This window comes from Lycorma delicatula, chromosome 1, assembly GCF_047948215.1.
Source record: "Lycorma delicatula isolate Av1 chromosome 1, ASM4794821v1, whole genome shotgun sequence".
NCBI classification, from domain to species: Eukaryota; Metazoa; Arthropoda; class Insecta; order Hemiptera; family Fulgoridae; genus Lycorma; species Lycorma delicatula.
Genome location: NC_134455.1, coordinates 303516564 through 303542061, shown reverse-complemented (window position 1 = coordinate 303542061; position 25498 = coordinate 303516564). Strand labels below are relative to the sequence as shown.

Here is a 25498-nt window from a genome sequence, read left to right as displayed (position 1 = left end):
AATGCCAGATTGTGAATACCGATGTTCTTTGGTGGTCGGGTTTCAATTAACCACACATCTCAGGAACGGTGTACCTGAGACTGTACAAGACTACACTTCATTTCATTCATGCATATCATCCTCATTCATCCTCTGAAGTAATATCTTACGGTGGTTCCGCAGGACTAAACAGAAAAAGAAAAAAAGGAAAACCGATACAGTAACCAATACAATGTTGTATTGGTTGAGCCGCTGTGGCGTACACCATCGCACTCCTTAAATAATCGAAATTCAAAAAAAAAGAAACCCGAAAATGATTTTTAGATATTTACCAGTAGCGTATTTGCAGCCCAAATCTACTGACTATCTCGTTTAGTATAGTCGGAGATGGGGAAAATTTGCCATCATTGTTCAAATTCTTTTTACCTCTCTTCACTACTTTCAAGATTGAATTTCGAAAAACCTAGAAATCGGTTTCTAGATATTCACATGACGATTAAACACACCAAAAATCAAGTTGATATCCTCATTTGTTACAGACAAATTAAAAAAAAAAAATAGAAATTTTATTGTTATTCTAATGTAACCCTTTAAACTCGAATTTTCAAAAAATCCTTTTTTAGTGTACACTTATACCGTATGAAAACCGTGGACACAAATTTACATCGATTTATCTTTAGTAGTTTTTGATGAGCGTTAATTATGAGTCATTCAGGACATGTTTTATAGGAACGGATATATGAGTATACACGAATGAGACACACTGACATGTACAACCACAGATTCTCTTGAAGAATTTTCTGATAGATTACAATCATGTAGAGTGTGCATACTCGTCCTATGACAATTTTCTAAACATCACTCATAAGTCATACGACTTACCATGTCAAACTAATCATTTGACGAACAAAACAATCATTGCTCTCCGATTCTCTCGAGTGAATGAAATAATTATGTTCTATAAGTTAAATTATAATGGAAGAATTAAACCTCCACACACTGTACCTGGACATCGATATTTTCTTTAAAATGCCATTACTACAGCGCAAGCATCAATTTTAATTACTAATGCATTTAACTATCTATTACAGACCACAATTATTAACTTAAGAGACTATTTAAATATTTAAAAGTATATGTCGGATACTGGTAATGAATAAACGATATCTAAAGCTTGTTACGACCAAACAGTTTACAACTTCATTATCCTATAATTTAAAAAAATAAATAAATAAATTCTACAGCAAAAGCACAATACACTTTTTTTGCGAAAAGTCTTCAGTCATTTTACAGATTAATGCCTTTCTGTTGGATTACATTCCTTCTATTTAATATTAATTTTTTAACTAAAACATATTTTTATTTTTAAATTTTAAGTCCTTAATTATTTATTTTATACATTCCAGTTTTTGTCTTTCTCTGCAGCTTTTATCCTTAATTAGTAAATTAGCTAAACCTGGAAAGCGTAACATATAACCCGCCAACACAGTTAATCTTTTTATTTTTACATGATTTTGTCTCGCATAACTCTTTTTCCCCGTTTTCATTTCTTACTCCATAAATCCAGCAACAAAAGAGATGTAAAATCAAAAAAAAAACTACCGGATTAAAAAATAAGCACACATACATTTCAACACTTCCCTTCCTGAGAGAGAGAAAGAGATAAATTTTCAACACTCTCCCGTAACAAAATATTTAAAAACCATGTTTTCCTTATGTTTTCGCTATTGTCCATAATTAATGATAAAAATAACTTTAACTTTAGAACTCGTAGTTTAGGTAGTAAGATTTACCGTATACTTAAAGAGATAAATTTCTACGTAATTTTCTTTCATATGATAAAAATTATATAACTTCTAAAATCGGATAATTGAATTTCCTTTTGATAAAAGAAAGGTGTCGTTATCTTGGAAATATTAGTGAAACGATAAATGGAAAAGTAGAAATTCGTATAACCGATAATACATTCCTTATTACAGAATTAAAATTGCGCCTGTATGAATTCATTAACAATGATATGATTTGGGCCTAAAATCCAAGTTTGATAATAACTTTAATTCACTAATAATATTACATTGGTATGATTTGTACTGCAGATAATATGGAGTTAAAAAAAAGTAATATATTAAAGATGTAGTTTATGTAGTAATTACAAATTGGTTCAAATATCAACTTTGTAATATTACAAGTATAAAATATGATTCACCGGGTTGTCTAGTGGTGAACGCGTCTTCCCAAATCAGCTGATTTGGAAGTCGAGAGTTCCAGCGTTCAAGTCCTAGTAAAGGCAGTTATTTTTACACGGATTTGAATACTAGATCGTGAATATCGGTGTTCTTTGGTGATTGGGTTTTCAATTAACCACACATCTCAGGAATGGTCGAACTGAGACTGTAAAAGACTACACTTAATTTACACTCATACATATCATCCTCTGAAGTATTATATGAACGGTAATTACCGGAGGCTAAACAAGAAAAAGAAAGAAGTATAAAATGTGCAAGCAAACTAATGTGACAATAGTCTACACAACAGCTAACCCATTATCGCAGAATCAAAAATTATGAAATAATTGAAGGCGGCCTCCCGTTAATAAAAAATTACCCAGATTTTAATAAGTTATCAACCTACTAGAAAGCCCTTTATAATCAGAAATAATAGTAAACCTCTAAACTGATATTTACAACATTAATAAAACAGCCTTCAAGGACATATGTATATGTATGCATCTTCATACGTAAACATATTGCACAGGAAAAAATTTACAATAAGGCCAAGGTAAAACTCTCGCCACATCACTGCTATTGTAATATTCTGATACTCACATTCACAAACAGAAATAAAAATGTTAATAATAATCAATTCGCTTCAATATTATTATCTATTGTGTACATATTATTCTTATATTGAATTAAGAAATTAAAAAAATTCCTTACGACATTTAAAAAAAAAATGTTAATTACATTACTCAAACATTACCTATATAACAAAAATAATTTAAAAAATCAAAATTTCATTTTATTAAGTTTATTTCTTATTATATTTAAATGACGTAAATGCAAGATAAAATTTAATTGTTATGCTTATAACGAATGGAAAATTCAGTAAAACAACATAATTAAGAAATCTGGGCAATCTGCCCGTCCATGTTTAAGTCTGGCAATGGGTCTTTCGGCAGTTAACAATAAATTAAAGCAACAGAATGCTGCAATAAATTTCATTTTAACAAGATTTCTTTTTTCATTACTGACAAGGTTTTTCAAACTTCACGGTTGAATTTTATCGGAGTAAGATTCGTTAATATTAAACAATTTATGACATATATTTCACCATCTTACATTTCTTAACATTTTTTGCCTCCCAAAATGTTATCCCATTTAAAATAAATTAAGACAACTATTTAACAGTGATTTTCTTTATACGTGTAATTTAAAAAGGATTATTCTTAAAATAGCAATGTCGGTCGTCATTAATTTTATTTTCTATTATATTAATATCTATTTTATCATAACTCTTCAATTCCTATAATGCATATATATTTCTTAAATACGAACCTTATACACAATTTTTGGAATTATTACAAGTTTCTGCCGTTCATATTAAAAGTGTATTGCCCACAATAAAACAAAGCAAAATTTGTTATACGATAAAGATAATAGGGGGCGGCATTTTATTTTCACCATGTACGTTGAAACTCGTAACGAAAGATCAAGCAAATCTACCAAACAGTTCTGAATTCTGGACGTTATTAATAAATCACCTGCAAACACATATATGCAGCTCTGCAAGGACACTACAACTGTGCAGATTTGCGTGATAGCAATATCTTTTAGGATTTAAATATGAATATTTGAAATTTACAAATTATAATAATAAACTTGCGTCTTTGATCCTACAGTAACTGTTGATGACTAAATGAGTTAATACAACTACGAGAAAACTTTAAAGGAAACCTGAAATTCAAAAAAAGCTAAATAAAAGTAAACCTCTTCCAGATGTGTCCGTCTATTCAGTTGGAAATAATATTACCGGGATTCCTCCGTTTTATGAATATAATATAAATATCTTATGAAACGTACTGGCGTAAGCAGAAACAATTAGACGTTGCAAAAGTCGCGCCACGTCGACATCTATGTAGGTGGTTGGGGAAACATAAATAGCTGAATAAAGCAGTTTAAAGCCTTCAGTCGCGGAAGAGCGTCCCGCTTTTGCAGTAGTGGAAGCGTTCTGCAAAAATAAGGGTTTCACTACTGTAACGCAACGAGTTTTCGGAAAGTATGTTATACAAACAAGAGATTAATACCGTTAAGAATTGGAATGTTACCAAAAGATTTAATTGCAGGACAAGTATATATGCCAACGTCGAATTATGAAGAAGATATTGAAGGGAGGTGTGACAATATTGAAGATGTTATAAAATCGGAAAAGGACTATAAGGTACTGATAGAAGATGGAAGGCTGTGGTCGGAGAAGTGAAGAAGGAAGTGCGGTAGGAAAATTTGGTTTAGGGGTAAGAAGTGATAAAGGGAACAGATTAATAAAGTTTTCTAAACAGAAAAAGTTGCTTAAAACTAACGCTTGATTAACTATCGCTTAAAACTAATCACGAAAGGAAGAGATATACGTAGGTGTCTTCTGGGGACAAAGAACGCAATCAGACAGACTATATCTTTGCAAATAAAAGGTATAGGAATGCTGTTAATAAAACCAATGGATTGCCAGATGAAAATATCAAATGCGATCTTCTGCTACTTAGGATGGAAATGATAATAGCTTTAAAGAAAATAGAAAAAGGGAAATAGTTAAGAAATAGAGCTTAGAAAAGGCGGAGAAATAACTGGAGGAGGAAACAATGGAGAAAAACTAGTTAGGACAATTAAATAATAAAAAAAAAATTAGAACAATAAGAAATCTAGATGAGAATAAAAATTGCCATAGTAAAGACAGCAGAGGAGGAAGTAGGCTATTATGAGGGAAATAGATCTAAAAACCAACGGGTCACAATAGAAATGCTAAAGAAAATGAAACAAAGAAGGAGGTATAAAAATAAGACAGGAGAAAATGAAAGCGTGATATATCGCAAATTAAACACTGATTTAACGAGAGAAATACAAAAAGCTAGGGAAAGACCGTTGAAGAAGAATGCAATACTATTGGGGATCTATAAAAAAATTAAGGCAGTACAATATGAAGTATAGGAAGGTGAAGAGCATTACATGGGATAAACGGAAAGGAAATGGTGAAATGAGAAATTAAGGATAAGGATGGTAAAATACTACATGAGAAGAAAGAAGTATGGAAGAAATACGTGGAATATTTTTATATCGCAAGAGAGACACCTGAGAAACTAAACATAGAAAGGTGAGGGAGGTAGCTGAATGAACAGGATGAAGGACCACCGATATCAATATGTAAAGTACAGAAAGCAATTAAAGAAATAAAGAATAAAAATTCGACTGGATACATGAATATCCCATAGAATTTTATAACTGCATAAATGAGGAAAGAGTGGAAAAAGTAGCTGAACCGTGTAGTAGGATATACAGTACGCGAGAATGGTCTCAGGAATGTGAAAACGATAATAATACTAATTCTGAAGATAATTGTCCAAAAATGTAAGTTCCTAAGAATAATGGAAGAGAAGGGTTTGGCTTCAGAAAAAGGAAAAGAATCAGAGATGCCATCAGGTTACTAAGGATGGTTAGAGAGAGAAAGAGGAATTAGTCTACATAGATTTACAGAATGCATTTATTAGAATCAAAGGAAAGAAAATGATGGCGATTCTTAAAGACAAAAAAGTAGAATGGAAAGACAGAAGGTTAATTAAAGAATTGTACACGAGACAAATAGCACCAGTGAAGTAAATAATAATATAATTAACTAGGTGGGTCTAGGTCGAGATGTTGGGCAAGGATGCTGCCTCTCACCGACATTGTTCAACATTTACAATGAACAATAATAACGTGATTAGAAATAAATTAGAAAAAAGAGAAGGATTAAGTGTAGGAGGACGAAAAATAAGATGCATAAGGTCTGCTGATGGTATGGTAATTCCAGCTGAATGTCACAAACGCGTTTGAAAAATTGTTAACAGCCCTGGAAACTACAAGGGAACAAAGAAGGCTTGGGGCAGAAATGGATGATGGCCTAAGGGATCTGCCGCCAGGTAAAACATCAGTTGTGATGACACTCTTGCACTGCTTTATTATTAATTCTGAACAGACCCGGGGAGAAACACTGAATAAATGAGTTTTTACACGCTACGTTGGATTAAGTGAATTCGATAAGTATCTATTTTGTGAAAAATCGAGTAAAAAATTTATCATGAAATTTATCATAAATAGATAGGTAATATATTATTCTAATAATTTTTTCCAACGAAAATGATTTATTTTCTGATAAGTTTTTTCAATACATAACCGACAATAACAATTAAACTAAGAAAATCATCTATATCAGCGTGACCCGTTTGCCTAAATAAAAAATATGATTAAGAAAAATGTGATGAAAGCACGAACATATATCACAATTACGAATAGCCATGAAAAATTTGACAGATCAGCAGGTAAAACTAATAAAACATTCCAAAAGAGAAGTTAAAAAAAAAAACAAAGCTGCAGTAAAGGTAGTTAGTTATTAAAACAATAGTTTCAAAATAATTATACTAATAATTAAATTAATAATTAAACGAATCTGAATAACAAATAAGCGGAATAATTAAAAACAGAAGAATGACCAGTTAGTAACAATTTCATGACTATTTCAGAGATCATGGTTGACATTTTTTTATGCTTAAAAAGTAAAAAAAAAGACAATTCAGCTTTAAATTTTTTCCAATTTCTATTTCGATCAGCGTAAAAATATAAATAGAAAATTACTCATATTTACAGTAAAATAAATCACATCAAAAATTTTTTTTAAAAATCAGTAAGAAATATTTAGTAAATTTTTTAAGTTAAACAGTTTTACACATTATCACTACTTGAAAGCAGTTTTCATAAAATTATTATTTTGTTTAGAAACAAAATGATACGAATATTGTTAACGAGATTTTTTAAAACGTATGTTTACGTTTTAAAACGTTCAAAAGTTTTTAATACTATCCATTGAAATAATGGGAGAAGATATTACACACACACACACTCGCGATACAATTATATGAACTTTCCATGAATCAGAAGAAACAAAAATTATTTAACAGTTTATTTTTTATGATTCCAAAATAAAACATCCTTGTGTAAAAGTTTATTTTTATCCTCATGATTTCAAAATAGAACACCCTTGTGTATATATATAGAAACCGTAAAATACGCTTTATTTTTTTAGAATTTTAAATTCAACTTTTGGTGTAAAATTTCCAAAAACTAAGAAGAGAATTCTTTCAATAGGATCGGTATAGATTTTTATAAAATTTGAATATATTTATTTTTGTTTAGAATAAATCATTTTCGTTCAGTTTTAGTACCTGAATCTATTTTTATTTTCAAAACTGCAGAAAAAAAACAATCTCTTCAAATCTAAACGCATGAATTTCTCTAAACAGTTCGTACTATATTTACATAAAATTTTATTACATTTAATTTTCTGGTGGACAATAAAACGCAACAAACATAAGACAATTTTCTGGTGGATTAAAGCCTATTTTTAACTTGAATTCAGAATTTTCATACGTTATTTAAAAAAAAAACAAAAAAAAACAGATTAATTCGTTTCAAAACGTCATTGGCTGTTATTTTTAAAATTTTGGCCGGGGAACCTTGATGTCAATTTTAAACTACAAAAAAACATTTAGAAAATAAATTAAATTAGCTTAGAACAATTAATATACTTTAAAATATAAAAAGAAAAACTTATGCTTCATAGTTGAAATCATACGAACAACTCGAAAGAAAAAATTGAGTTATATGCTACATTTGAAATTTTTTGCAATACCTTGTTATTTTTTGCATAATTTCTCCAAGTTTCGATTTATTTGAAGAAAATCTGTGAATTACAGGAAGTTACATTTTAAAATAGCCCGATTTTTTCTGGGTTTTTTTTTCAGTAAAGCAATTCTAACAATCCACAAATCTGCTAACAGATTACACTGAAAAACAATAGAATTAACACTATACGTATTTAAGAACAAGAGAGTATTTTTTAAAAATCAGCTTCAATATTGCGGCCGTTAAAAAATTGCAATTTCGGCGCTCGGTAAACGTCAAGGTTTATTTTGTATTGCACCAAGTTTTAACAAAACATATTACGACATAAGAACGGGATGGAAAAAGAGTTGTAAAAAAATAGAAGCAACATTAAGACGGGCGGGAACTTTCACAGACTGCTATGAAAGATTGCAATCGCTTCACGTAAGTGTGAAATGGATTACAGGCAGAGTATATTATTCTTAACTGTCCAGGGTTTTTAATTATTAATTTTCAACTGCATCATATGATGCAGTTGAAAAAAAAACAGAAGTTCTGCAATATAATAATGCGTTATATAAAATATAAAACAATTAATTTAGTGCAGTGATATTTAACGATTAATTATGTCTGTATTTAGCACCCTGTTATTTATAAAGATAATACTGTAGTTGCATATGAAAATATACTACCTACAAAGCAAAAGTATGACGTAGGTAGGGTATCAGATCAAAAATTATAGGAAAAAACATTAAAATAAAAAAACTCTGTCTGGAATTCCCAACCCACACACACACACACACCTACCCCAACAACACAATATTGACACCGATCAGGTACGAATGTAAGAATATTAAGAATCAATTTAAAACTGACAACTGTTTTGATATGTTTGAATGCGAGACGATTAGCGATTTCGTTTTTATCAGAAAGTGTTCTGCTGTATATTCTTCTTTCTTCCATAACCTGCTTTCCATATCGTTAACTGAAATTACGAACCTACCGTACATAAAGTTTTATCTCTGCCAACACACTGCAGAGTAAGTATACTTACACCTACAAGTATACATATGCTGGTCGGAGAAGATGAATCAGATTTGAACACTGCATTCGGTATTACCGGGAGGATTCTGGTGTAGCTGGTCAGGAGGATTCAAAATTGAGCCCGATATCGAGGTAAAAATTAATAAAGGGCAGTATATAAAATCTTACCAGAAGACTTCAATTCCTTCTTTTGAATAAAAGAATTAATAATAGGATTAGGAGACAAATATTTAGGACCACAATACCGGGTGATTCAAAAAGGACTCCATAATTTTAAAACATATAAAGATTTATTTAGATGACTTACAAATTCGATTGAAGTTTGACTTCATACAAAAACATATCGAGCTTTGATTCACGTAGGTCGTTAGTACCAAATACGGCCACCAGCGCTGTCAACGCTGGTGGCCGTATTGTTGTTAAAAATTGATACATTTACTGGAGCGGAACGTGCTCGCTGTATGTTTTCGGTCAGCAACTTCAGTTCAACGTAATTTTCGTACTGAGTACGGTAGGAAACCTCCTAGTAGGCATACAATTTACTCTTGGCATTAAACTTCGTTATAACAGGTTGTTCTGTTAAACATACAAAATCACCAGAACGCCCGCGTGTCCCTGATGCTACTGTGGAACAATTCCGAGCAAGCTTTGCACGTAGTCCGAAAAAATCAACTCTACGTGCGTCAGGTGAGACAGGAAATCTATTAACGACTGTTTGGGGCGTATTATGTAAATGTTATGTATTTGGAGCCGTACAAATTAACCGTGGTTCAACGCATTACAGACGACGACAAAGTTTTTCGGCTGTAGTTTTGTGTGGAAATGATGGATAGGGTTGCAGAGTATACATTTTTAGACAATGTAATTTTTAGAGATGAATCAACTTCACATCATATGGGAAGCAACGTGATCACCCATAGTTCACCTTGCCACTAGTAATTAACACCCAGAGAGTGAGATGGTGCACCATCTCACTACCGCCTAGAAGTCCGAGATTTTCTTTATACTCGATTCCCTGGTCAGTGGATCGATCGTGAAGGTCCAATTGCATGGCCACCTCGCTCCCCAGATTTGACAACGCTTGATAACGCCGTAACAGCTGAGGTAACGCCCGACTTACTGGCTACACTCTGGAATGAAATCGACTTCAGGGGGTATGTATGTAGCATTATAAATGGAAGCCATCCCGAACCAAATTGAGTGTTGGGGGACAAACTTGGAAGTTTTTTTCTATGAAATGAGAGCTCAAAAACATCTGTAAATGATCTCAATAAAGTTTTATGTGCTTTAAAATTTTTGAAGTTCTTTTTCAATTACCCGGTATAGTTTTGACACGTACGAATAGTTGTTAGGTACGAGTATTTAATAAGAATAACGATCAGAGATAAAAGCTATAGAGATGAATTACTAGAGGAGGCGCTGTAAAATAATTATTACAAAACGGAGTTTTATAACATGGTATGAATGAAAGGAACGATTTTAGATTCGATCAAAAGTATCTAGTTTTATGATACAAGCACTCAAGAAAATTGATTCCTGAACGTTTGTCAAAGTAGGTGTATGAAGGGACCACAGAAGAGAAGAGGGAGGCCATGAATTTCATTGGAGAGTATTATTTGCGACGCAGCATAAAAGAAAAACCTATATTCTGAAGCTTGGATATATAGAACATAGCGTATTAAATGGAGGAACGGCGCGGCGCTATAATATTCCCTTATAAGTTATAAGGTTATATTTGATGTCCTATTACATCAAATATAACCGATGGATATTTGAAGGTTATATTTGATGTACCCGATTAGGTATCCGAATTACGAAAAAAATTAACGTTTTCAAGAAAAGGTTTTTGATCCCAAGGTTTTAAAAATGGATTCCATGTAACATAATCCGATATTTGGTGTTTATCGTTATTCCAACAATTTTCATATAGCGTAATTTTTTTTTAGTGTAATGTCAAAATCTTAGAATAAGTTCATAAAAATTGCTGGAATGTAATACAAATGTAACACCTAAATAAGTTCAATCTGTTGTACGGATAATCTTTTAATAATCTAGTGCAAGTATTAAATAAAACAGCATTAGATAAATAAAAAGATAAAAATTTTAAATACAATAAAATAAACGTACAATAATGGAAATCGAACCGGTTAAACGAGTATCGCATTGTTAATAGAATATGTTTTATAATGCAAAGAATAAACTATCTTTATCGAGTATTTAACTTATAAAATAATACATTACATCATTATAGAACTATTTGTTAAATTAAAAATTGAAAAGATAACGTATATTTTGATGGATGTTAAAAAAAACTATTGCAAACAGCCAAAAATGGAATTAGTCAAAGAAAAAATGCAATAAATAAATAAATAAATATATATACGAGTATATAGAAAGTAAAAACATATAAAAACATATAAATCTTAAATTACTTTGCAGCAAAATTTATGTAGGAAATTTGAACAATTTCTAAAATAAATCTACATTATTACTTCCGACCAATTTATGAACACGTTAAAAAGTTATAAAATCTAACTTAGTGAAAAGTAAAGCTAAATGAAAGAAGGGGATAATTTTTAATATTAAACAAAACAAGATTACCTGAAAAAAAACTAGTCTCATAATTCAAGTTTTGTGAAAAGAACAGAATGTAAGGGACTAGCAGATCTGTATTTATACAACGCTCTAGATACATATAAATTATAGCCCGAAGTTTCTAATCTTGTAGTACTGCAAAGTAAGCCTAATAGCTGAAATAACTGTCAGGTAAAGCTGGGTCTCCTAATCCCTCAAAATACATATTCAATATATATTTTATCTAGTAAGTATATAATTTAGCAAGAAAAGATTTCGTTGAATTAACTGGTATTTTGTTATTAAAAAAAAACTCTCCTTTTTTGTTTATTAATGTCATTGTTATGAACAAATTGAGTAAAATGCAACAAAATTAAGTTTTTGGATTTATTTTTTTAAATTTTCTTTTCCTCCATTATTCCCACAATTAATTGGGTAATTATTAAATAATTTATATAACTATAGAATTTGTATTATTAAAAAAGGTTTGAAGTATAAAAAGTTCCAAAGGATAAATGTTGCAATCTCATAACTATATTGATGTTCATCAGGTGCAACATTCTCGAATGTCTGTATAATCCCCTAAAATATGCTTTTTATCAATCAGTTCAGCGGTTCTCAATTTATATGAAGATAAAAAATTCAAGGCATGCCGATCCAAATAATAAAGTTAATCTTTTTAAAAGTCAATTAAAAATAATTATAAGCTCCCAATATCATACACACCATTACGAAGATGATTCGCAATCAAGATTTCTACCATTTAATCTTAAGAAGGCAGACTGTCAAATAATAATTCAAATCTTGGTCGATGGTATCGCCAAGCGTCATGACTTCATTTTACCTGTTTGTCATTTTAGTATTTTTCTTTCCTTTTTGTCCACTGACGTTTATGAATGCGCATAAAGTCGATTTCAATGATGGAAATACAATGAAAAATGATCGGAAAAGATGAATATATATATATATATATATATATATATACATGTGTATTTTTACCATATCTGAAACTGCTTGTTCTGGGCAAGAATATATTCATCCAATATTAAACCACTAATTACATTGCAAAAAAACTGATGAGAATAATAGCCAAGAAGATGCCACAGGAGCAGATGCACAGGAGGTCTTTCTTTTGTGTGTAAAGTAATGAAAAGTTTTACCACTAAGACAAGAAACATAAAAAAAAAATGTTATTTAAATTACGGAAACACTGCAAATGATCGAGTCAAAACATAACTTCAAAAAAGTTACTTAGCTTAATTACGTATATATTGAGAAGAGGTTTACATATAAAAGTGTTAAAGATGTTTTGACTCAAACCTTATCATTTACATGAATTTCTCTTTAATTTTGGCATACAATAGCTAACAACTACTATCACGTAGTTTAAATATACAAAGTGATTCGCGTAGTGTTACGGCGCTTTCTGAGGTGATTCTACTTGCTGAAATAATGGGAAAAAGTTCATGTAAACAAGGATCGGAAATGCTACGTAAGCGAGTTACGGTTGCGAAAAATTTCTCCCTGAATCCTGGGCCAAGAGTGAAATAAAAAGATACTGAAATTCTAGGAACCAAATTAATTATTAATTTTTTATTTTGTTTTTATCTTTAGTACATTGCCCTTTGTAGGAAAGGAACCAAACATGCTTCGAGATAAGTAAATTCCTTCGTTTTCATATGGTGTTAGTAATAAAATCAAACTTTTTGAACTTTTATCGGTTTTTTACCGGGCTATTTTACATTGAATTTTTTTCAGAATTAGATTCTCTACAAGTTTTAATTTATTTTACGCATTTTTTAGTCATTTAACAAAGTCTTTGTATTATAAACGTAAAAAATCGTATTTTTATAATACAATGTTTTCCGTTTTACGTCGGATATTATGAAAATTACTGAAGATATAGTTCTAGAACCTGTTTTATTTAATTTTTCAGAACACAAAACGTAAGAAACCATCAAAGTTTACCCCTTAATTTGGGTTCCTAGAATTTCAGTATGGTTTTATTTTACTCTACTCGCTAACGAAGCGCATCCGGACCCATGTTTATATGAGGTTTTTATATTACCTTCGCTAGTAGAATGAGCTCAGAAAGCGCCAGTAACACTACGTGAGTCATTTATTTACTTCCATTTCTTCTCCAGCTGGGTCAATTCTTTCACTGGGTCATATAAATTAAGAAAATAAAACTTCATTTTTTAAATAAATAATATTCTATTGAATACAGACATGGAAATTTTAATTTAATTATCGCTAATTTACTCATAATAATAATAGACAGAAACACGCTGTTTTTATTTATTTTTCCTTATAATATTACCACACAAGCTTGAAGCTTGTGCGTTTGATATGGAAATGGATTTTTGTAGCGTAGGAAAAATGCCATGGCTTTATATATAATTATTTGAGATGCTTTTTCAGGGCCTTATATTCCAAGTTTAAACAAAAAACAACACATATATGAACGTATATAATCAGATTTAACACAATGTCAACGTTTATCGTTTTTCTTCTCAAAAAAAAAAAAGAGATAAAACTAATTGAAGTAAAACCTATCAATTAGGAGCACACGATAGTCTGGTATTCATCTCCAGTGAGGGGGGAGGTCTAGCTTAACAATTTACATTGCGGTTTACACGTCACACAATTCCGGAGAAGGTTAGATTGTTTCCTTAGGAAACCTGTTCTTCTTCTTCGGTCGTTCTAGGTTTAAACTTAAAAGATGAATCGGTAAATTTAAATATATGCCTGTCATTATAGAAATATTTTCCATCCCTTATAAAAATATTGAAAGGCACTCTTTATTCCTTCACCATTCGGATTATTACCGTTTAAATACGGCATAAAAATATGAACGACAACGATTTTGGGCACTTGCATGCTGATAACTTTAAGGTCTTACTTATAATGAAGTCTGGATTTCGAAATCACATGCAAACATCAGACGATGTAATAAAGAATAATAAACAACACTGTGACCATGATGGGGTAAGAAAGGACTTGTTAACTGACCTGCTTTTAAGATTACAACACCCATTGGCAATCGTTAAAAATACAAAAAAAAAAAATTAGCAAACTATAAATTAATTTTATGCAAACAACATCAAAGTAAATTTATATTTAATATATTATATCAACATAAATCTTAAATATTTATAAAATGACTATAGAAATACGGAAAGTAATCAGCCTCTGTGGAAGGTTCTGCCCTTGGCCTACAAGTCTTGCGATACGAGCCTGTTAAACTACGGCGTTGTTGACACGTTCACCCAGACGGTAAATTCCTGCTGATTCGCAAATTTAACAAAAATATTTTACATCAATACTTCACTTATTTATATACAAACGCGCGCATAAGAACACAAACACATGAAATGTAACTAATACAAACTAAAGATTTTTTTTGTAGATGCATACAAAAGAAGAGCGACAAAAAAAATATCAAGGGGATTTCAAAAGAGATATTTGAGGTCTTATGGATGTTAAAGAGAGTGCACAGAAATGAAAAACAATAAAAAACGAAGATGGTTGTTAAATGTAAAGATAATCTAGACGAGAATGTAGGAAGATTCCACCAGAAAAAATCAAAACAACAAAAATAGACTACAAATCGAAAATTAGCATTACATATTTAAAAAATTTAATTATTTTGTCTGCTTCGATCCCATAATCACTTGAATGCCAAGTGTTTGGTTGCGACTTCATGGTAAAGTTTAAAACTGTGTGCTAACCACTCTCACCCCAAAACAGGGGATATTTTGTGCCCAAAATAGTCTATTATAATTCTAAGACAAATTTTATAGAACTTTTAAATCATAATATAATGTAATAAGAGAAGAATAAAAGGATGGAAGAAATCAGAACAATCTTGTATTTATTTTCAGTATCTTTACGAATTTTCTTCTTTCTAAGATTCAGGAAAAATTTATGTTAACATTTCTTGAAACCGTAGTCATTCAAAGATTGACAAAAGAGTACTTGAATCCTTAACTAAACACAATCATCAAAATAACTTACTTGTGTAGAGTGCTTTCGGTGCTCGTACAATAGAGATCAGTTAAACTGAGAAAAGAAGTTAACAAAAATAAAAGGTTTAGATTTAAATTTCTGATATTGTTACGCGATCTAACCAATCAGCCAATTATATATACTGACATTAACTTCATTCCTTTATCGCTAACGTACTCGGTTAAATCGTCGATTTAACAATTGATTATTACTAACTGTACTGATAAAAGAGTAATTTAACTGTTCAACATAAAGTTGATATTTTGTTATTAACTTTCAGTTTAAATGGGCTTTTTATGACGCTGTTAATTTTCATTTGAAATAATCGATGCTAATAATAACAGTATAAAGAAAAAATTATTTGCAGCTATGTTCGATATTTTCTACAATTAGATTATATCAATTTCAAAGAATACTACATTCACTACCTATTCAAATGTGGAATTTTTTTATAATGTACATAAAAAATGAACAAGCTTGGAAAAAAGCGGTAGCGAGTCGCATAACTTTCCCGTAACCAGAATAGAATCAATGAAAACTAACTTAGGTTGAAATTTGTATTTAAAATATTTATGGGAGGTAGATTGGGTATCAAATTTCTGGTTTTTAATGTAGCAGTTAAAGTGGCTTACTTAGTGAACATCAATTTTTTTTAGTTATAGTTATATTCCTGGAATAAACGGGAAGTACTTTCGCAAGCATACTTCTTTCTCAGAATTTTCATTTTATCTGTCTAATCTCAAATAACACCTGATTACACTTTAGTTCAAAATAATACATTTAGGAAAAACAAGAGAACCGAAATATAAAATACGTCGAAAAAAGGGGCTTATCATGCACGATTAAAATACTAAAGGTACCAGTAATTTTTAATATTAAATAAATGTATATTTATGTTTTCAAAAAATGAACTTTAATCAACAATATATGGTATAATTTCAATATTCAGCCTGATATTAATCGCTGTGAATCTGTGAGGAATTACAGGGGAGTGTTATTCATTAGGAACACCAGAAAGATAGTAATACTTGAATTTGAGGGATTATTCCTCTAATTCACTTTGTGGAGGTACGCCCAAAATAACAGCCTGTACGTTTTAAGCGACAAAAAAGAGGCTCCTATAAATCAATCTTAAAACATAACGAATGATCTACCAAAACAAAATAATATTCTACTGTTTATCTAATCAAAACGGTATGAGCTTAACACTATGAGCTTATAAAATTCTAAGATCGGCTGTACCCAGGTTGAAAGCCTCTTCAGACTGAATAATATCTGCCCCAGAAGAAAATAAAATAAAGAAAAAATATTTTACGCCACTGAACGTCAAATATCAGAAAGAAGAATAAAATCGACACAAAGAAGGCGATTCCTAGTACAGACGTAATGGAACAAAATTTAATCGCTAACGTATAAATTCAAGATCGGAACGGTATAAATTTAACACAAGCGGCATGACTTATGGAATGTTAGGAACGCGAGGTTGCAGTAAGTAATCTCCAACTCGCCACAATCAGTCGGTATCGTTAATCTGTTTGCAATCAGCACGGATTCATTCGCTTAGTAGCTGCGTTACACAACACTAATCCACTGGAGAGTGCTACTGACGTGCTTTGAGAACGACCTCCCCTCACTACTAAAATCTGTATACGTCCCTCGATCCAAGTACGAATACAAACTTTCTAACGTTCAAGCAAACTTTCCAACTCTGAATTTTACAATTCAACTAGTAACTACTTATTATATTACAATATTGTAGTTATTTTATCATTAAATCGCTGAGAAAAGAGTATCGTCTCATTAAAAATAAATAAAACAATGTTAATCTCATAACAATGACATCGGCTATTGACACAGACGGTAAAAACCGCATCTCCTCATTTTGAAACGCAAAGAAAAAATATTAATAGACTACGGTATATATATGGCATTAGTTCAATTATTACTATATTGTTTTTACACGTCTAATAACTTTATAAATTCTTTTTCAAATCTAAAATGCGGTATTTATTTGTAATTGATTAAAAATTATTTTTTCATAGTTTTCTCAAATTAATTCGTAAAAAAATGAAGACGGTCGGTTAATTTTTTCGGATGCGTCAGTTTAAACAGTATACAACCTTTCACATATAATAAATAAATAAAAACGCCTTTAAAAAATAAATTAAAAGTAAAAAATAATACTTTTTCACCGATTTTTTAAATTTTGATTTTTAGAAGTTGACGACAAATCTAAAATAACCATCAACAAAAATTTGAAAATTGAATTGAAATGATTTACTAGTTTGGTGCAGTTTTTATAAAGTTTTATTTTTAAAAATAATTTAAATTTAAACTGCTAGAGTTAATTTTATTTAAAATGTGAATAAAGTTACAAAAAAAAACTATTCTTTGGAAAAAGCTGTTTCCAAGAAATTTAAAAGCAAATAACCTGCATCTTCATAAAAATAACAAAAAATAAAGAAACGACATAAATTTATGCTACTGAGTTTAGCGAAAGCTGCCATCTCTCTCTGGTATGGGAGAGAGTAAGTACAATTTTTTTATCTGAAATTTTTCAAGTATTTTTTTCACGTTAACATTTCAGATATCATAATGATATTAGGTTATATATCACTACGCTATAACAAACAAATACTAAGCAATGATAATTAAAAAAAATATATATATTCGAACTGCCTATGCAGACAGAGTAATTTTTTACATTTTTTACTGATATCTCAAAAAACTACAGTAGATCATAGCCAACTTTCTCTAAAAAAAATATAATTACAGCTTCCTGAACTCAATAAAAAAAAATATCACCGAATCAAACCAACTGACGGAAGGCTTGATTATACTTAAGAAAAACAAACAAGTTGAATTGATATCTCCTTTTTTTAAAAATCGGTTAAAAAAATTACGGATTCATTATACGTTCTAAAAATACTATTACATCAATAAACAAAATGAATTGTTTTTGCACATACAGAAAAAAATGTTTTTCATACGGATGTATTGTTACCGCTAATATAAAGTTTTACTGAAAATTAATAAAGTTATTTAGTAAAAGACAAATATTTTTATCGAAAGAAAAATAAGATTACTATTAAGTAGTTATTTCTAACGAAACATTATGTTTTTTAATGTTGATTTTTTTACTTATAAATTAACTTCCCATCAGATGACAAAAACGAAACGTTGTTAGCGACTTAAAGAGTCGCAATATATATTCGAAATACCGTATGCTTTTTGAATAAACCATTATTAAGCTACATACAATAATAAATATTATTTTTCAGAGAAAGTAACTTTATAGTGGTGCCGGTTGTAGCATAGTGTAGCCAGCGAGCTGATCTAGTAGTTAATTCGTAATCAATCCTACACCGTAACAGTTATGTGAAATCTGATTCAGAAATGAATTCCTGGTAGAATTTCAATCTGTTTTGACACGTCACATGACCCTCTTCCCATTTAAATAAATGGACGGCGATTCAAAATGGCGGCTATTATTCTGTTATGCCCCAAAGGTGGGCCCTCATACCTAATTTACGTTGGTATATCCAGATGTTTTATTTTCTTTACAACATCTGAAATAATAGGCTGTACTACGACTTTGGAGCACTCTGTAGAACGTGGGTATCGGTGTTCTTTGGTGGTTGGGTTGCAATTAACCACAAATCTCGGGAATGGTCGACCTGAAACTGTACAAGACTACCCTTCATTCATACAATATCATTCTGTGAAGTAATGCCTTACGGTGTTTCCGGAGGCTAAACAGAAAAAAGGGTACCTGTTGTCACATATTTGCCACTAAGATCAATAGATCTTAGTGGGACAATAAGATTAACTGGGACATAAACTGCAGAGCGACAAATAATTTACTGTATTCTATCGTAAATAATTTGTTATTTGTAGTGTGCGTCAATTCAGTAAGGAAAATATTATCGTTTTAAAAGAAAAAATTATTGTAAAATGAATTTTTTCGGAAATTTTTTAATCTGTATTTTGTGACTTTTCGGAAAAAATAAATTCTATGAATACTTTAAATTATGTAACAAATCAACAAATGGTATGTACATATAATTTCAAGTATAATCGATAAATATCTTACAAAACAATTACTAGAACGGATTGTTTTCTTTAATAACACAGATAACAATACTTCTTAAAATTAAAGTAAATGCAATTTAACTTAATTACACACTTAATTTTAAACTACACTACCTTACATAATAGATAATTTAGAATCTAATGGAGGTTGAGTTAATAATAAAATAAAATCAGAGACTTAGTTTACCGAAGGTCACAGATTCCACTCCCGCCTTCGTGTTAGCATTTTTTTATTTTTTTTTTGTTAAAACTCACAATGTCATCTCACTGCCTAAACATAAATGAAAGTTTATCAAGAAATCATCAATAATTAAAAAGTAATAATAGTAAATTAAATTATTAACTTCTGAAAAATTAATCGGAAAAGTAGATGTTAAAAATTAACATAAAACCTCACTACGAAAAAATTCTATATTTCTATCAATTTTTAGTATATATCTATTAATAAAATAATTAAAAAAAAAAAAATTATTTTCATTTTGATTACATCTAACAGTCTGAAAAGACACTAACATTCAATTAAAATAGATTGTAACATGAATAAAACTATTCATGAAGAAATATGTGCTGTCTTTACAGTGACAGAAAAATATTCATTTAATTGTTAATAAAGATAATTACTTATCAGACAGAAAAAAAGATACAAAAAATAAAATGGAATTTTAACTGAAGAATCTTGCATTACACGTTTTCATAGTACAAGAAACTCACAAATTATCGGATCCTTTGTAAATAAATGTTCATTGGAAAAAAGGTAAGTTAATGTTCACTGGACTTAAGGTTAATGAAAAAATTTGTTGAATAAGGGTCAATTATGAGGAGATTTACCAGCTCGAAAACGGTTGTTAGGGCTCAAAAAAAAAACTTTTAAAATAAAAAAATTTATTGGCCTGTGACCATAGGACAGACGGTTAAATTAAAGGTCTACTAATATTTGTGAAAATTAAACTTTTTTTTTTACTTTAAAATCAATAATTGACTATACTTTTTAATTTGATTTATAATCAGGGTTCTTTTTTGTTTTAATTTTTTCAATATTAATGTCAAACTATACATAAACAAAAATTACCGGAGATTAATTAACAAATATTTTCAATTATCCCTTTTATTAATTTTCATGATATACTGGCAATGTATATCGTCGACTCATTTTTACTATCAACATAAAAAAAGTTTATTTTTTTAAAAATATGAAATTCTTTTTTATAACCGATGTGTATTTTATTAATCGATTGTGGTGATTTTTCCTTTTCTACTGAAAGTAATTAATTATTTTTAGTACAGTTACGCAATAAATTATATTAAACCCATTAAAGTTTGTCGTTAATGAATTAATAAACTTAGTAATCAACTTTTACAGATTAAATAAACAATGGTAATTTTTAGAATTGAGAATAAGTTTATAGAGAAGTTATTTTAGTACAGGTATACCTTAAAAGTAATTTTAATTAAATTTTTATTTCAAAATAATCATAATATTTGATTAAATAAAAAAACGTAAAGGAAAAACACTTCGAATAACTTGAAAAGTAAAATAAAGTTATGAAATAGGAACAATTATTAATTTAATACCTTCAACTGTAATTCTTTTATTTATTGAATAGTAATGTGTAATTGTTACAGTGTGATTAATAGACTGCTCACGTTTATTATAGTAAGTAGGTTATCGTCAAAACATATGTGTCTATAATTAATTAAACGGCATTAAAATCGGCAAATAAATAAAATCTTAGTTTTTTGCAAGCGTAAAAGACAGTAAAAGGACTTATTCTATTCGAAGCAAAATAATTTAGGGACGTATTAGACTACTTCCTGCCTCTAATTACGAGACCCTAATGGTTACATTATATTTTCCAAATGCACACGTCTTAATTTTTTTTAAAAATAATGATGGATGTATGTATATATATATATATATATATATACACGTTTTTTGATAATGTCAATTTTTTTATTTATTTTTTTTTTGCAATATATAAAAATACCAATCGAGAAGATAGTACTCTGTATACACAATCGTTGTGTCAAGAACACGTACTTCAAAAGCAATCGCTATGAATTCACAACTGACGGCTGATAAAAGAAATAACTTACGGCCACGTTCCGCAGCGACGTAGAGGAGAAGGAGGGTTGTGATCTACTTCAGCATTTTCATTCCAACAGAACACGCCGCTGTCATCATCATCGCCAGAGCTATGATCCCGAGGTCGTCGACGCCCCCACAGCGACCGTAAATCGTTCTCGGACCCCTGCCACCGTTCCATATCTGCGTACAGTGCACTAGGTCCCTTCATCACACGATATGTTGACACTACTGACTACTGACAACTGATTCTGACTCGTGCGGCGCGCTGACCAACCTCCAACAACTTCCCCCTCCCCGCTTTCTCCACATATCGGCGTTCATGAGATCACTACATGCCTTCCACCAGATTACCAAGCTAAACTTTGTAATTACCGATCGATACCGTATAATTTAATATTTACGATTAAAATATTACATTCATAAATTAATTATATTTTTACATAAATTAAAAATTAAACAACAGAAATACGAAGACCGGTTACAGTCCAAAAATTAATATTATTTACTTTAACACTTATAACAAAAAAATATGTCGTTTTCATTCTAATACAAGTGAATAAGTGAGAAAAATTAAATCGAGCTGGTATCATTTCCTATTTATGATTCTTCTTCTTAAGTGTCTTTGGCTACTAAATTTATTTAAATATTTTTCTCAAAAACGGAACATTCTTTTAAGTAAAAACACTCAGTAATTAAATAACATTAAAGAATTAATTTAATTAAATTAAAAAACAAAATAATAATAGCAACATTTAAAAAATTAAATTAAAAATCACTGAGTAGACAAGTTAACCGAAAATAAATAATTAACTTCAGTGTAAAGTAACACAAATTGATATTCAAATGAATCGATTTAACCCGTTTAACGAACAATCATAAAAATTAATACAACTTCGTCTTAAGTACAATTAGTACAGAAATTAAAGAAACGGTAAACTTTAACAGGTAAAGATTTTTAGATCTATCGAACATTTTATTTCAAATTAATAATTTATTTCACTTTATAACAAGATAAAAATTATTATTTATGAATAAATATTAGGGATAAATTTTCATAATAATGACACCGTTTTTCAATCGATTATATTAAAATTCGAATCGTTATTTCATACTTTTAAAAGAAATTAAATTAAAAATTTCAATTTTATTCATTATTTCGGGTTTGGTTTACATTCAGATAAAAAATTTAGACACAAACTGTCATCAAACACGCTAAAGTTTTATTCTTTTGCGAAATAGGTGAATGTTGATTTATGGATCCGAAAAATTATGAATCTAAAGGTAATCAAATATTTTTCCGTTTATAAAATTCATTCATAAATAGAAGCTAGAGTTATTTTCCACAATACGGAACAGTTATACGGAAAATTAAGCGTCATATTACGAAGCGCTAAATACTCCAGCGCTAAACTGATGTAAATTATAGCAAATTTATAATAAAATCTGATCCAAAATGGTCAGGAAATTAGTTTCATTGTTTGCAACAAAACCGCACAAAAAAAATCTTCACTATTTCCTTATTAAAGAAGTTGAAATGTGGAAACCTACGGCGCTAAAGGGTAGAAGGATATAAAGAATGTAAACGGTAAGCCGAATTGATATGTTACATATACGTATCCATTATTTTATGTGGAAAATGGAAAACGACGACAGCTGTAAACTTGCGTAATGTAAACACTATCTTTAGCCTACACTACTTTGCCATCCTTACTGTAGCACTATCCTAATAATAAAAACACTTATTTTTGTCAGAAGTACAACAGAATGGGTAATGGTGTACAAAGGAATAATTTTTTTCCTAATTTTTTTTTTCTTTTTAGTTCTTCTTTTCATTATTATTTTCTTTTTCTTTTTTCTTAATTGGAAGAAATCCGTTACCCCGGTCCGTTATACTTGTCCTGTTACAATTTACTATGTTACAAATTTACTATTGTAACATTTCTAGATTATGCAATTTATTAGACATAAATCTAAAACCTACAGTATTGTTTATACTTTTTTTACCCCATATTCAAGTAATCAAACACATAAACGCACGTACGAGTATTTAGTTTAGACATAATAGAGATGTCTCCTTCCCGTTGGAAATTTTTTTTCCTTTATTCCGAATTTATTTTTCTACTAACCATCTATATTTTATATATATATATATATATGGCTACTAATATGTTTCATTACCCACTGTTTAATCATAAGTGACATACTATTGAGTATATACTCCCCTCATGGCGATATTTATTGCACACGACGTTGAATATATGATGGGAGCGTAACATATTTAGTGAAAATGAAGTCATATATTTGGTAGACATATTACAAACTGACATATTTGATAGAAGCGAATAAACATTTAATAGAAGTCGATGCTAGAATAAACACACCATTAAGAGGAAATAAGTTGTGGGTTTAAATTACGAACAGGCTACGATAAAATAGCTGAATGCAGAAAAATAAGGAAGACATATTTACCGCAAAAAGTACCACTAAATATAAAAGAGGAAACAACAACATTATGCTATGATAATATTAATTACTATAATATTTATAAAGCAAACGATGGAAAAAACATTTGATTTATATTTTTGAAAATTCTTCAATTTGAACACTAATAAAATAAAATATATTATAAAAAATATTAGCTAATAACAATAACGAAAAAAATTCAAAATAAATAAAATAAAAGGCCTATTTATCTTTAAGAAAAAATAAATTAAAAAATTTTATCAGAATATCATTTTACAGCTTTAAAATAAATAACTGGGGTTAATGACAATTCATTTACATACCCGAAAATATACGGGCTTAAAATAACTACAGGATGACAGATAATGAAATACATCGTTTGTGCATGTTTTTATTTTTCATCTTATAACAAGCAACCTTATGCCTTGATCCAAAATTCAACAAATCTGTTCACCGATTTATATATATAAACAGTTATAAGTTCGGAGAGGAAAGTCAAAATTACACAAAAATTATTTTTATTCATCTGTAACTAAGATTAAAGAAAGGACGGTCGAGAAAAAGGAAAGGATGCTAACCCACAAAATTAAATTAGGGGTTTATTAATTGACTGTGAAAGGGACTTGGTTTAACAAAATTTTACTTATTCTATCTACCATAGGAAGGCTAAAATCTAAAATAATCTTAACTTCCTGTTAGAATCTGTAAATTATCCACTTTTAATAGATAAAAATCAAATTAAAATAAAGTGGTTTTTAAAGAGTATTATAGTATATTTCAATTTTTACTTCCTTGTACGAAGTAAAGGAAGTATTGTGACCGCGAAAAATTTCAATATTCAGATTTCAATAGAAATATGCATTTTGACTAGTTTCGGTGTGACGTATGTACATACGTATGAATGTATGTATCTCGCATAACTCAAAACCGATTATCCGTAGGATGTTGAAATTTTGGATTTCGGACTGCTGTAATATCTGGTTGTGCACCTCACCTTTTGACTGCAGTCGACTGAATCAAAACTGTCCTAAAAAGCCCAAAATCCAAATCCAAATTTGGATTTTGGACTTTTTCATAACTCTCAATAAGGGCTTATTACTGAAGCCCTTTTTGAGAGCTTTTCAACGATATATCATAAGCGGTACGTATTTTCATTGGTTCCAGAGTTATAGCTAAATAAAATATTTGTATCTTACAAGGGAAGACGCATCGGTTCAAATCAGACTTCATTCCTTTTTTTAGCTTTGTTTTAATTTTACTATATTGATTTATTATTAACTGCGATAGTAAATTTTTTTACGATAAATAATAATTCAGTAACAATAAAAAAAATATGAAAGAAATCAGA

At 29.7% G+C, this 25498-nt stretch overlaps 1 protein-coding gene across 9 annotated transcripts in view; it reads right to left on the bottom strand.

The window, feature by feature from the left end:
- Positions 1-25498, bottom strand: part of LOC142333367 (NAD kinase-like) — a 489955-nt gene that overhangs the window by 74052 nt on the left and 390405 nt on the right. Inside the window, exon 1 of one of the 9 annotated variants that reach the window (XR_012758595.1) lies at positions 21696-21933. The exons of 6 other annotated variants lie outside the window; for them this stretch is intronic. Coding sequence is in view for 2 of the 3 variants with exons in the window: in XM_075380399.1 (XP_075236514.1) it covers positions 21696-21895 (200 nt within the window). In the remaining variant the exon portion in view is untranslated. Of the gene's footprint in view, positions 1-21695; positions 21935-25498 lie in introns of those variants that run through there. 2 more of the 9 variants (XM_075380399.1, XM_075380391.1) reach the window with 2 other exon arrangements.